The following is a 14,276-nucleotide window of genomic DNA, read 5'->3' as shown; positions in this document are numbered from 1 at the left end:
TCAAGCAGCCACAGGAAAGCTGGAGAAGCTGATACCAACCCCAGCCTATGCCAGTGTATGCCCCGTGCATGCCATGAAACAGGGGACCTTTCCAAACTGGGCAGCACCCAGCCAAAAAAATAATTAAAAGTCTCCATTAAATTGGCATATTCTGACTCAGTACCTCAGTATGCAACCAGAGAGGACTCTTAGAGCATTCACTAAATAGATATCTTTAGCAATAGAATATGGGCCATGCCGTTATTTTATATAGAGACAGATATTTTGAGCATACATTATGTTATTGAAACATCCTGGACAAGAGCTCAGCAAGGCGAGGGACACCACGGGGACTCTGGGGCTGGCTTGTGATGGGAGGTGACTGTGGGGGCAGCAGCTCTCCGGCTGGCTGGGAGGACTATAACCCTTCAGGTACGCCTCCACATTCCCTACAGACCATGGGGACAACCCCACGGCCCAGAGCAAGGAGTGGTACCATGGGGAGGGTCCTGCCCCACGTCCACCTCCCTCACCGAGCACCCAGTTCCCTGAGCCAAGCACAAAGGGCCTCTTGGACATTATGGCAATGGCATGCGGATGCTGCCGGTTCTCCAGACTCATCCACAGCCTCTCCAAGCAGACAGCTGCTGCCCTGGCTCTTGCTCCTGCTGAGCTGAGCTCCCTGCTAAGGCAGGGGGTGATGGCAGGAGCCGGTCAGGCTCAGGTGGGCACAGGTGGACAAGAGTGGGCACAGGTCCGTGATCCCTGCCCTGGGAATGCTGCATTCCATTGCACCATTTGATCTGGCTCACTGCTTCTGGCATGACACAGGGCTGAGGAAAAGTCCCTCCTGCCCTCACTAAAGGCAGCGTCCTTTATCCCACACCCTCTGTTATGGAACAGTGGTCATCCATGCACAAACACTGCTCCCAGGGAGATACCAACATGTGTGTCCCATGTCCTCCATCTGCTGCCTTGGGCAGGAGCTGATGGGCTGAGCCATGAGCCAGACTGAGCCATGAGCCAGACTAAGCCAGCTCAAAACCCCCCGCACCTCTGAGATGAGCCAGAGCAGAGCCAGTGAATCCACAGGGGAACATGGACATGATTGGCTCCCACCTGCGACACCCGGGGGTCCCCACTCCAGGGCTCAGCCAGCCCGAGGGGAGCCTCAGGGACAGCTTTTTTGGGACTGTGAACACGGTGAAATTCTCCTTGCTTTATTAAAGCAAAAGTAGGCAAGAAAACACAGAAGAAAACAAAAAGCACAAAGATAAATGGCAGGAGTTGGACTTTGGTATTTTCTTAATTTGGTATTTCTCTTCTTCCCGGTTCCTGCAGCAGCTCATGAAAATCCATGTGGAAACAGCATTAATTCCCCCAGCAAATACACACACAGGTGCTGCGAGTCCTGGCTCCCACATCTCCAGGTAATTACATTGTAGGAACCCAACTTTGATGAACACATTGCAGAAGTTCACTGTGCTACTGAAGAGACAGAGAACATGACCTCAATGCCCCCAGCTGCCTCTCTGTCCTGGTCTGGGGGTGCTCCCCATGAGCTCCTGCCCCGCTCAGCGCTCACTGTCCAGAGCAGCTTCACACCGGGTGACACACATGGGGCAGGCGATACACGGGCAGTATCCTTTCCCCACTCCCCCACTTCTCATTTGCATGGTGCTCCCACCAGCAAAGCAGGGTGGGTAAATCCCTGTTAGGTTTGGCCTCTTCTCGGTCTCCCAGCAGATGAACACCCAGCAGGACACTGCCACACTCATTAACCAACAAAACCTTCACTGACGGGAGCCTGTGTGAAGCACAAAGCTCTCTCAAATTGCTGCTCCAACTGCTTGGAGCCATCCTGAGCTGATAACAGGGATCGGGCATCACTACCCATCTGCTCACTGAGCTCTGCTGTGAAGAGCCAGGGAAAATTCCAGAAGACAGGGATGCACCAGCTGGAGTTTTTTACTGGTTCATTTGCAAATATCTGTAGCTCAGGCCAGCTCTGAAAATGCCAGCAGTTCCCATGCCACACCCTCTGGCATGGGGGAACCTCTGAGAGCAGCATCCCACTGGCTGCCAGCCAGGAAGTTCACCTATGGATTCTGTTGCTGCCTACGAGAGGATTTAAGGAGGAGGAGTGGGATCAGAGCCATATCTAGCAGAGGAAGGAAAACCATTGCAAAGAAAGATCCTCCCCTTCAATTTGGGCTTTTTCCCTACTCCTTCATATAATGAAAAGTACATAAAAAGGTTGGAAAGTATCCAGAAATTGTTCATTTTACTGCAAGTATGCAAAGAAGCAGCTGCACCACGACGGCATTGCCTGGAGAGCTGGGCACAGCGTGGGCACAGGGCTCCAGGAGGGCACAGGGCTCCGGGTGGGCTCACTGCCCTGAGTGGGTGCACAGGTTGCTGTTTGCCTGTGCTGGCACAAGGATCCCTTGTAGATGTCTGGGTTGGTAATGCCAGACCATGTCACAGCCCATGATGGGATGTGTGACCCTGGCATGAGCCTGTGCATGTGGGGTCACTGACAGCCCTGACTGGGTCTGAGCAGGTGGTTTTGATGTACTCAGGATGTGCAGGAAGAGGGGAGCTAAAATACCACAGGGCACATAGGCTTGGCCGCTGTGTGTGTGCTGGGGGCAGACCGAGTGTGTGGGGCAATGCACATGGGATGGTGTGTGTGGGGTGGTGGGTGGGTGGGGTGTGTGGGGTGGTGTGTAAGGGATGGTGTGTGGGTGGGGTGTGAGTGCGTGGGGTGTGTGGATGGTGTGTAAGGGATGGTGTGTGGGTGGGGTGTGTGGGGATGGGGTGTGTGGGTGGGGTGTGTGGGTAGGGTGTGTGTGGGTAGGGTGTGTGTGGGTAGGGTGTGTGTGGATGGGGTGTGTGTGGATGGGGTGTGTGGAATGGTGTGTGTGGGGTGGTGTGTAAGGGATGGTGTGTGGGTGGGGTGTGTGGTGTGGTGTGTACAGGACCATGTATGTGGGACAGTGAGTGAATGATGGTGTCCCCCCAGGCTGCAGCCACTGCCATCAGCAGGAGCTGTGTGTGCTGCTCCTGAGAGCAGGAGGTCTCTTGGAGCTTCCCTTCCAGCCCCCCAAAGTGCCGTGGTGGCACCAGCCAGTTCCCACAGCCACCTCCCCATGGACAGGATTCAGAGAGGAGTCCCATAGTCCCACAGGTCCCGTTGATCCTGGCCTTGGTCTTGACTCCACAACACTCATCTGCTGGCATTGCAAAAATAGTTGGGGACAAAATATTTGGGACAAATGAAGGGAAGGAGCATAGCTGGAATCCCGGGTCTGCAGAGCCACGGCAGGAGCAGAGCAGGTGCAGGACTGGGCAGGGGATGCAGGTGCCCCAGGGGAGCCAGGCAGGTGTGAGGTCCGAGGGCATCAGGCACTTTCAGAGGTGGGTTTGGCTTTGTCAGGGAGCATCAGCTGGTGAGGACAAGACTGTGACTGCTGAGAGCCTGGGGTCTGCAGGGCAGACCAAGACCCAGCTGGACAGGGCATAGGAAAAACATCCCAGGTGGAAAACAGGAGCCAGCTGCCGTTGGGGGATTTCCACAGTCATCTTCCTTAGCAGGCCTTCCACTGCAGCCTGTCTGCTCCATCACTCGTGCCTCGGCAGCACAGGCAGGTCCCAGGGCCAAGGTGACCAGAGCAGATCCCACAGTGGCTGCAGGGCCTGTGAACTCCTCAGCCACAAATTCGCCTCGTCCTCCAGCTCTGCTCTGCTTCTCTTCTGCAGTGTTAGAACTCATCTGCTTCCCAGCACCATAATGCAAACAAAACGTCCGGAAGGAGGCTGGCAACATAACTCACACCCAAATGTGGAGCTGCAACCTGCTTTGTGTTCTTTTAATAAAAATCACCCCAAACCCACCAACCGCTGGCACTTCTCCTGTTGGCCTGTGGCCCTGGGCCACCAGAGTCACAGTGACAGAGGAGAACACTCAGACATGGTGCCGCTGCCCCCGCCAGCCCCTGTCCAGCACTGTGAGCAGCCAGAGCCAAGCAGAGGCCAGCACCGGGGGTTTGGTTCAGAGGTACCTCAGAAAAATAGAAATCTCAGGAATCCCAGCAGGTCTGTCACTGCCTGTCCCCTTGGCCACGGCGGCAGAGGGATTCCCCAAGGCACTGCAGGACAGTAGTGCAGAAGTAACAGGCAGGAGATGGCTGGAATAGAGGTGGCAGCACGGGGATCCCTCCGAAAGATCACTGTGCGTGGAAGTAGATAGGCTTGACTTTTCCAGACAGGATCTTGGGAACCTGCACAGAGATGATCTCGGCCATCATTTCCGGGTAGTCCACGCTCACCATGTGTGCCTTGATTAGAAGATCAAATGTAAACTGATGCAGGTCCTTGGCAATCTGGGGAAGGAAGGGAGCTGGTTAAAAAGTCCCTGGGCAGCGCTTTCTCTGGGAAGACACACAACAGAGGTCCCACCTTCCCTGGGAAAGGGAACCTGGATGAGACCATCCAGCACTCTCTCCAACTGCATCTGAACTCCTCCCATGATGGGGAGGTTGTTCCAGGGAATGATCATTCTCACTGTGAAAAGTTTCTTTCTTACATTGTTTCTTATGCATTTAGATGGACATGATGTGTATAGATGGACATTTCCCTGTCCTCTCTTACCGGATGCACGGAGTCCAGGACCTTGGTGAGCTGATAAAACCTCCGGGAGCAGGAGGTGGGGTTCTTCCTTTTGCAGGCAATGATACGGTCAAGTTCCTTAATGTAATTCATGCGGAGCTCATCGAAGAGCTTCTGATTCTTCAGGCCATCCACTGGAACTGGGTGGGATGGGAAGGAAACGGTGAGAGGAACCCAGAGAGTGACAACAACAGGAGAGGAGGAGGAAGGCTGAAGCAAGGGACATCCCCAGGCTCCTCCTGCTGATTCAAAGTCCAGGCACAAGAAAAGCACCAGATGCCTCAAGGGCAATGCAGCAGCAGGTGCTGGAGCTCTGTGGAGGAAAGGGTGTGGGTACTTACTGATACTGAAGAAGAGGAGAGCCTTCATACAGAGGAACTCCTGGGGTGTGATCTGAAGCCACCCAAATTCCTGGGAGAGGTGCCGCATCCTGATGCACTGGCTGTACATCCTGGATTTGTGCATGCGGTACCTGGCAGGGTGAGATGGGTATGGATGGCACGGAGACCAAAGTGCACATGTGTGATGGGGAGGGCACTCCCTGACCCAGCAAACCCCCCCTGCCTGGCACACCCTGCTGCCAAGGGCCCGAGCTCTGTCCTGGGGATGCCACATGCCAGAGTGGAGCATGATCCAAAATGCCTGTGTGTGATCCTCTCTGGACACAGATGGCTACCAGGGACTTGCAGCGTTTGTCTGAAGAGCAACTGCAATGATTTCCCAAACATTTCTATCCGTGAGGGATATGAGGCCGAGCTGGAGCTCCCAGGAAGGTGGGGGTTTGCCTGCTGCTGTGCTTGGTTATTGGGTTCAGGCTCTTCCATCTGAGTGCCAGCAAACCCTCCCCAGCTCTAAGCTGATGGTACATCGAGGAGAGCCCACCAGGAACTTACAGTACATTTTGTCTCTGTCTTTGCTCACTCCAGCAGCCCAACAGAGCTGGAAGCTGGAATTCAAACTCCATAGCAGAAAGGCAGGTCTGTATGGAGCAGCCCCTCAGCCCACACCAGCTTCTGCTGCTGCCCCAGTGGGCATCAGCCCATGGCAAGGCTGAGGGAGCAGGCAGGACCCAGAGAGGCATCCCAGTGTCCTCACTGCTCCTGGAGGTCCCCATGGTCAGTGGCAGTGGGGAGCAGGCTGGGCTGGGCAGGGTTGGGTGGCTCAGAGTGACTGCTCTAAGTGTAGTTTGTCACCTGGGCTGACCCAAAGCCCAGTGTTAGACTCTGGTTGTTTTGCACTTACTCATTGAAGACCAGGTCTGGAGCAAAATAAAGCATCCTGGAATTGACATTGGTGAAGGATCTCCACCCCATAGCAAACACCATCAGGCCCATCCAAGAGTACTGGATTATTGACATCTGGTCATCCACATGCAGGTTGCGAAATCCTAATAAACAATCAGGGAGGGATGTTACGAATTACTGCTGGGTTCCTGCAGTTCCCAGGGCTGCTTCCATGCAGACTCCAGCTCTCCTGCAGCGCTCCTCTTAGGACAAGGTGGTCAGTCCACAGCCCAAGCTCAGCATGTCCCAGGACATGAGCACACCAGCCATGACATGGAGCTCCTACCCTGACCGGGAATCAAGGATAGACAAGCACAAACCTGCTTGTGGGAAGAAAGGGGAAGAAAGGGGAAGAAAGGGGAAGAAAGGGGAAGAAAGGGGAAGAAAAGGGACTTTGGACACAAGGAGGGGAGAAAGTCCCATTGGGACTTCACCAAATTTAATTAAGTTAATTTAACTGCACCAAATTCCAGTTTCTGTCCCATACACACTGCATGGATCTAATGACTGTGGAAATGAGCATGGAAACCTCAGCTACATTGCAAGAGAAACAAAAATAGCACCTAAATTCAAATTAGCATCCCAGATGGTGGCTCAGAGTTAAACCCCAGGCATGCTTAGACCACCTCCAACACTGCTTTTTTCTATATACTTGTGCATAGGCAAATATAAGTGAGTTTCAAGACAATCATGCATTATTTCAATCAAATATTAAAGCAATTTAACAGCTCCAGTGTATAATTACAACCCACTGAGGCAAGGATCTCTGTGGCTTGGAGAGCTCTTCAAGGCAAACAAGCTGGAGAATGAATCTTGCCCAGATGCTATCCTGGCACAGTCTGCGCCAGCCCCAGGGGGCAGCAGGGCAGCAACTGGCACCACTGCACACTGAGAGGTCAGGCATCAGGTGCAGTTCAGGAGAGTAAAACCCTCTGAGAAGGGGGTGATTATGACAGAAAACATTTTCCAAAGCACTTTTCATCGGCACTGCTGCAGTGGTACAGCCTCAGCCCCAGATGCCAAGTGGTTTTGGTGGTGTCTCTGTGTCTGAACTTGATGTCTGGTGTAGATAAGCCAAAGAGGAAGCAGGATTTGTCCCTGGTTTTACAAGCCAAGAGACTCAAGAACAGCAGAAACAGAATGTGCTACTCAGTACTTAAGGGTATTCAGACCAATGTCCTGCTGGGAGCACCAGTCCAGGGGGCTGCTAAACTCCTGGGAACATCAGACACCCGACCACAGTTCATCACCAGGGTTTGACAGAGAATGGCAAAACTACTGTGCCTCAGTCTCCTTCTCTGCTGTATCACCCCACACATACAAGGAGTGGGATCCCTCTTTTCTTTGCGTTCCCTGAGGAGTGGGCCCAGAATGGAGAAGGCAGCAGGAACTGGCCCCATGCCCCACTCTCCAGGATGCTGGGAGGTGAGCTGGGTCCAGCTGTGCCCAGATGGAGCTCAGCCCTCTGCCATCGCACTCGCTCAGTTGCAGGATTACAATGTGGAACAGGCAGCATGTCACCAACCAGTGACCCCTTGCAGACCCAGCTCAATAAACACATCAGTCACTGGGATGCTCCATTTACTGCACCTGCTGACCAGCATCTGGAAAATTCCTGGCCTGTATTACCTCTCTGAAGACATCATAAATATATCCCACCGGGTTGTCACATGGGCAACCTGAGTGACTGCCAGGAAAGAGCCTTTTGGGATTCTGTATTGCTCTTCTGCCATGTTGCGATTTACCCTTTTCATCACTTCAGGTGGGTCCTGGGACAGGGCTAATCTTTGTCTAGAGGGCCGTTCTGCAGGGCTGGCAGACATGGCCTGGAAGTGGAGCAAAACCTCCATGGAGAGAGGGGGAGAAGAGCAGGACCCCGAGGCCTGACCAGCAGCAGCCTTGTCATGGGGAGAAGTGCCCCGTGCCCACACTGTATCACCAGCCAGGGGCTATCTGAACCCAAGGTGTAAGTTCCAAAACACTCCATCATCCCTCAGTTCCCTCTCCCATCACCAGCCCCTCTAGACACAAGGCCCACACTGCTACAGGCTGCTTCCCAGGCAGGGGACACACACAGTGCCCATGGAGATGGTCCCCCAGGAGCTGTGTGATGGGACATGGGCTACAGACCACCCCCTTCACACCTGCCCCCAGCAGTGCAGATGGGGCTTTGGAACCGGGAGGGGATTTGTTTGTTTTCCTTCTCACCTGGCAGCGCCTTTGCCCATTTGACCACGTAGACCAGCTGCCGCTCTCCAAGCTCATTCAGGCTGGTCAGCAGGTTGGAGAAGGAGTCAGGCTGGCTGTTGTCATGGCCAGCACACACCACACCAGGCTCGATGGCCTCCAGAACGTTGAGGAAGATGGGCTGGCACTCATAGCCATCGATGCGTGTCATCACCAGCTTGGGAGCTTGCTCCTCTGTGGGGCTGGATGAGCTGGCTCCCTCCATATCCTCCTGTGCCTTCAGGTTACCCAGCTTCTTCAGCTTGCGGGCTGAGGGAAGGACACAGTTTAAGGTGATGCTTTAAAATATACTAAAACAGAAAGTCAGGGCTTCTTGGCTCCACCATTTATAGTTATGAGGCAAGGAAAAGTGATGACCAAGCAGCAGCTCCTCCCTCAGTGGACACTGCCCAAGGAGCGCCCTGGCATTGCAGTTCTCACCTAAGGATGAGAGGAGAACACACTGCGTGACAAAATCCATTTGCTTGTTAATCTCACATGGAAAAGAACCAACATCATTTACATCCTCAGCCACAACCGGTCTCTAACTCCCACTTAGAAACAGAGAGGAAGATCCAGAGAGAGAAGAAGTTTTGACTCGACTCAAACAACTGCTTTTGATGCAATCAAAAAGAGGAACAACACAAGATGATAAACTCAGTACACGGTCATGTTCCAGGGAAAAAAAACCCTTGCACTTGGATGCCCAAGTGGGATTGTTCCATCCTAGACCAGGGTAGAAGCGGGATGCATCCGAGACAAAAGCCTTTTCCCTGCAATGCCTGCTGCCCCACAGCCAGGCTCTCGCAAACACTCTGCACATACTGCATTACAGAAAACACATTTGGGAAGCCAGCAGGTGGTTCCAGGGCTTTTTTCCTGGAGCCTCCCAGCCACCCCACCGAGGGGGAGCAGACCTGAGCAGGGTGGCCTCACTCTGCTGTGCAGCCTCACGAGCCCTGTCAGCAGTGCGGGCAGGCTGTGGGGGGACTGCAGCAGCCGGCGACTGCATCTGTGCCAACACAAAAAGGTGTTTTCCCCACACACCTGGCTCCTAACCACAGCTGCTGGTCTGCCTGCAAGGCCCACCAGCACTCCAGAGGCACGATGCCAGAGGTCTTGGGGAGTCCATGTTCCCCTCATTGATACCAGCCTGACAGTGCTCAGCACAGGTGGGCTGCTACTGCCACCCCTCACCGACTCCAAACCGCCACTGATTAGAGAACAAAAGCCCATGGCTTCCTTCAAGCAGGGAATACAACATCAAACCAGTTGTCCTTGGGGTTTTGGCTCCTTCATTATATGATACTTATCTCGAATTTCCTTTCAGCTGTAATTAAAAAAATAAGCAGCAAAACATAAAAATGTCAAGCCAAAGTGCAGCTCTGTAAATTAACTCCAAACGTTGATCTTTAAGCATTGTACTCTGGATGATCTGCTGTACAGGCAACAAAGACAGGCTTCTCCATAAAAAGGGAGGAGAAAGGATTAATAAAAATAAAGGAGAGCTAGAGGAAAACAGTGCTGCAGCACAATGTGATGGCCTTTGGCCATCAGCTACTTGTTTGATACAGCCTCCTCTCCCTCGCCTCCAAAGTCACAGCCCTGCCAAGGCCATCACTAACCCATATCCCCAAGTGCCAAATCCACACATTTGTTAAATCCCCCCAAGGATGGTGACTCCACCACCGCCTTGGGCAGCCTCTGACAGAGTTTTGATTTAGAAATAACCAGTGACCCAGGTCATGTGTGTGAATGAAGCCAAATCCACATGTACGAAACACACACACGGTTTGGTTTAAATGTTTGGGGTTTTTTCCTTAATATTTAATTATCTAGTATTAAAAGGTCCTGAGTGAAGTGAGAAGACAGCAAGTACCTACCGAGCTTGCTCTGAGACTGCAACTACAAACAAGACTCCTCTGTGACAGTGGGTGATAACTGCGCTATGAGAGGGGGCTTGGGTTTGTGCATTTCAGGAGCAGCTGTCCCACAGGCCACTGCAATACTGACATATGTCCATACCAGGACATTTCTCAGGCTCAAGGCTGGCAGGATCCTTGCAGCACCTTCCCTGGCAGCAGGCACAGGTGCAGTGGGATGGTGGGCACAGGTGGAGAAAGAGGTAAAGACTTCAAGAGGTAAAGACTCGCTTCTACTCAGTCACCTGTGCCAAACCCCTTTGTGATGGTGGCTCCTACTCAGCAGGTAATATAAACAAAAATTTAAAAATTGGAATTAAAGACATCTGTAATGTTTTTACTCTAGGATGAGCTAAGCTGGGCAGAAGTCTACATTGCACTTCTTCAAACCAAGGTGGGAGGAACCTTAGGACGTGTGACCAATACTGGGATTTTCCTGCTTGGCTGTCAGCAGGGACGAGGGGCCCAGGGAGCCTCAAGGAGCAGCTGCAGCACAGCACTGCCCCAAGCCCTGCAAGCTGACCTGGGGGTCTCTGGGGAATTCCCAGATGGATTTGGAAAAAAGCTTAAAGGACACAATTATATGGTGTAACAATAAAATACTCACCAGTGCAAGAGCCCCCAGGAGCACACTCAAGAGCGATGGCCAAAGTGATGCACATTTGAAGCACCTCCCTTACAGGCACTTCTAAAGCCCTGAGGAAGGAGCACTCTGGGCTCCAGCACCAATTTTCATGAGTGCCAGGACTCAGGGAAGTTACAGGGACCTGGAGGAAGCTGCTCTCACACTGGCTGCAATGGAGAGATCCTGCAGCCCCTGGCAGCACACGTCGAGCTCAGCTGCCAGTGGGACACTCAGGAGCTGAACAGGACTTGATTTATATCCTGTTGCCCTTTGAAGTTTTTATGAACTTCAGCATGTGGCTTGTCAAAACCTGAACCTGTCAAGCTATCAATCTTGTCTAGTGCAATACTTTCAGTTGATAATATTACTGGTTGTAGCAGACACATTTAAGAGATCTGAGTCAGTCAGGTCCACATGAAAGAAAAGAACTTGAAGGATACAAGAGCAGACAGTATTGCTGAATGATTGCGACCCCCTTAGTGATACATCTCAAAGGCAATTATAAGTGTTGAAACAACATCAGACAGGTTTGTTTCTTATGAGGGTGGCTCATGGCCCTTTGCTAGTGAATGTTTACATTCACCCCAAAACCAGATTTAACCATTTTTACTCAACCAGCCTATATGGCAATGTATGGATGGGAAAATAGGGATGAACAGTAAGAATGATCACTGAACAGATAGACTGAGGTCTGCAGGCAAGGCCTGACAGGTGTTGGCAAACTGCACAAGCAAGGAGGATACTAAAGACGACAACATGCCTTGGAGCAAGGAGGTAAGGAATGTCACCTGGGTGGCTGTGTAGGAGGCAAAAGGGCTATTGAGTCACAGGTGACAAACACCCAGTGTGGGAAAGAAAATCAATAAAAGTAGGGGTTTTAATCATGCAAACAAAGTTGTAATAAAGATCCAATTGCTGTAAGTCAGGGACAGACAAGATGAAAAATAAGGTACACCCAACACAACACTGGTCATAACTACTGCAATGGCTCTGCAAAAAATGTGTCAGATTGCCCCTGGCTGGAATTGCTCACATCAACACCCACTGTGTCTGTGAGACATGAGCTCTGCTCTGCCCCCAGCAGCTAAACCTGATTGAGGACTAAACACAGCTATGCCTCAAGCCTGGGCTTTCACAAGCTTTTGGCTATTATTGCAGGAGATTTCTAGCCCTACCATCAACAAAATGAAAGGAATTACAAGTGTTTGGAGCTTTTGCTCCAGCCAGGACCCACAAGGTTGCAGCAGCCAGGCTGGAGGTGCCCTGATATCCTGCAACTCAGGTGGCTGCCAGCTCTGGCTTTGGGCACAGGAGCTTGGAGTTCCCCACAGAAACAGCCCCTGGCACCTCGCATGCTCCCTGGGCTCAAGGCTGGCAGGATCCCTGCAGCCGTGTCCATACCAGGACATTTCCCGGGCTCAGGGCTGGCAGGATCCCTGCAGCTGTGTCCGTACCAGGACATTTCTCTGGCTCAAGGCTGGCAGGATCCTTGCAGCACCTTCCCTGGCAGCAGGCACAGGTGCAGTGGGATGGCGGGCACAGGCCAGCACAGCAGCAGGACCAAACAGACTAAAACAGCATTACCACCAGTTTTTTGGTCTTTTTCGTTTTTGTTTTCTTTGCCCTCTCTACAGTGTCTTTTCCCTCTCTACGAAGAGAAGATCGTGGTTAGTGGATACCAGCTTGCAGGTCACCGTGATCTCAATCAATAATGAAGTGCTTCAACACATTGCCATCCTGTTCCAGAGCAGAGCCTGCAGAAGGCATTCAGTGTGTCACCACCACCACCACCTCCACCTCCTCCTTCTCCTCCCCCACAAGAGCCACAGGGCTGCCGGGATGTACCCCAGCAGTGACTGTAATTAACCACCAGTTAAAAACAACTGGCTGGAGTGATTTCAAATGCCCTGCCTCCACTGCGGGAGAAGTTACTGTGGGCAACCATGAGCTTGCCTGTTTGTAACAATTGCCTTTATACCGACATCCAAACCAAATGTAAAACAGACCTGGCAGAACAGGTCAGGGTGACCCAAAGAGCTGAAGAAAAAAGAAGGGAGCAGGGTATCCGTATTAGCATTAATTTTGTCAGTGTGTGCTGCAGAAGAGGGTTACACTGATGTATGTCTTCTCCTACTTAAGGAAACTTCAGCAGAAAAAAGCACTTCAATATAAGCTAAAAAAGGAGGGTTAGGACTGCACTGCCTTTCAGGACCTTTAGGGAGAAATAAAACTAAACCCTCTACTCCTCGGTGAGCCACAATTCAGAACCACTTCAGTAACAAGTCCTTCAAGACACTGTTGTTGCAGCCCAGCAGCTCTGGAGGCTCAGCCCATCCCAGCAATGGGGTCAGGATTTAACCCAAAATGCTGGCACCCCCAACCAGTCTGGGCTGCCCCTGTCCCCATATGCTGCGCCTGCCACTGCCAGGGCTCCTCTCTGCAACCCCAGAAGCCTCCTGAATCCAGGGCTTCCCAGCAGGGGTAGGTTTGTCAGTCCCCTTTTCCAGGGTATTTTCCTCCTCACTGTAACATCACAGAATCCCAGGATAGTTTGGGTTGGAAGGGGCCTTAAAGATCATCCTGTTCCACCCCATGCCATAGGCAGAGACACCTTCCACTAGCCCAGGCTGCTCCAAGCCCCGTCCAACCTGGCCTTGGAAACTTCCAGGGATGGGGCAGCCACAGCTTCTCTGGGCAACCTGTGGCAGGGCCTCCCCACCCTCACAGGGAAGGATTTCATCAAATGAACTCAACAAGCAGACACCCAGTGATCAGCACTGCAGCTCATAGACTTTGAGCAGAAAACCTCATATTTTGGATACGGGCACTCTGTCAGTTTTGGAAGGGCTACAAATTTGGGGACAGAGACAAACTGTGACAAGGACTCTCACCAGGGACACAGGAGCAGCTTCCAGCAAGCAAAGGAAAGCACTGAGGTTGTAATTTCACCAAGAAATTGTCCCTTTCTGCCTGGGAATAATTCCATCAAAAGAGGGGAGTGCTCTGCTCTGAGGCTCCAGGAGCCAGAACCAACTCACCCTGCTGTTTATAGTTTTTTTAGATTAACAAGGTTCGAAATCAGGGAAAAGTATCTTTCCTGAAACACAAACAAAAGCTACTGAAATTCACAGTTCTGGTTTAAGAACCCTGCAAATGTTTCCTGAGCATTTTATCACCCTCCATCAGCCTCGTTTTCCAGCCACTTACTGACTGTTCATACACAAAGTGACATGCAGGGACCCGGGAGGGGACCCTGGCCGTACCTCCGAGAGTCATCCCAGCCTCGTAGCACTTCCGCAGGCGGCAGGACGGACAGTTTTTCCTTCGGAACTTGTCAATGGTGCAGTCATTCCGGCTGGCACAGAGGTACTTCTGTTTACCTAAAACACCAGAGAAATGGACCATGGGTGCTGGGTAACAATGAAGACAAAGGCTGGGCTCTTTCGGTATCGCCAGGGACAGTGGCAAGAGAAGAAGAGAGGGGAGAGGAGGAGAGGGGAGGGGAGGATAATGGAGAAGGAGAAGGAGAGAAGGAGAAGGAGAGAAGGAGAAGGAGAGGAGAGAAGGAGA

The 14,276-nt window shown here is 52.1% G+C and overlaps 1 protein-coding gene across 1 annotated transcript in view; it reads right to left on the bottom strand.

Moving 5' to 3' along the window:
* Window positions 1–1,183: 1,183 nt before the first annotated feature.
* AR (androgen receptor) overlaps window positions 1,184–14,276 on the bottom strand; it is a 39,587-nt gene continuing 26,494 nt past the window's right edge. The window contains exons 3-8 of the mRNA XM_042029217.1: window positions 13,970–14,086; window positions 8,142–8,429; window positions 5,893–6,037; window positions 4,992–5,122; window positions 4,633–4,790; window positions 1,184–4,364 (exon numbers count right to left, since the gene is read on the bottom strand). Of these exons, the coding sequence (XP_041885151.1) occupies window positions 4,209–4,364; window positions 4,633–4,790; window positions 4,992–5,122; window positions 5,893–6,037; window positions 8,142–8,429; window positions 13,970–14,086 (995 nt within the window). The 3' untranslated portion in view covers window positions 1,184–4,208. The remainder of the gene's footprint in view (window positions 4,365–4,632; window positions 4,791–4,991; window positions 5,123–5,892; window positions 6,038–8,141; window positions 8,430–13,969; window positions 14,087–14,276) is intronic.

This window comes from Corvus kubaryi, unplaced genomic scaffold, assembly GCF_017639235.1.
Source record: "Corvus kubaryi isolate FWS band 111438036 unplaced genomic scaffold, C.kubaryi_AGA036_p1.0 37322, whole genome shotgun sequence".
In the NCBI taxonomy this organism is placed as follows: domain Eukaryota; kingdom Metazoa; phylum Chordata; class Aves; order Passeriformes; family Corvidae; genus Corvus; species Corvus kubaryi.
The sequence above is the reverse complement of the archived record's forward strand: the minus strand, read 5'-3'. Positions and strand labels throughout refer to the sequence as shown.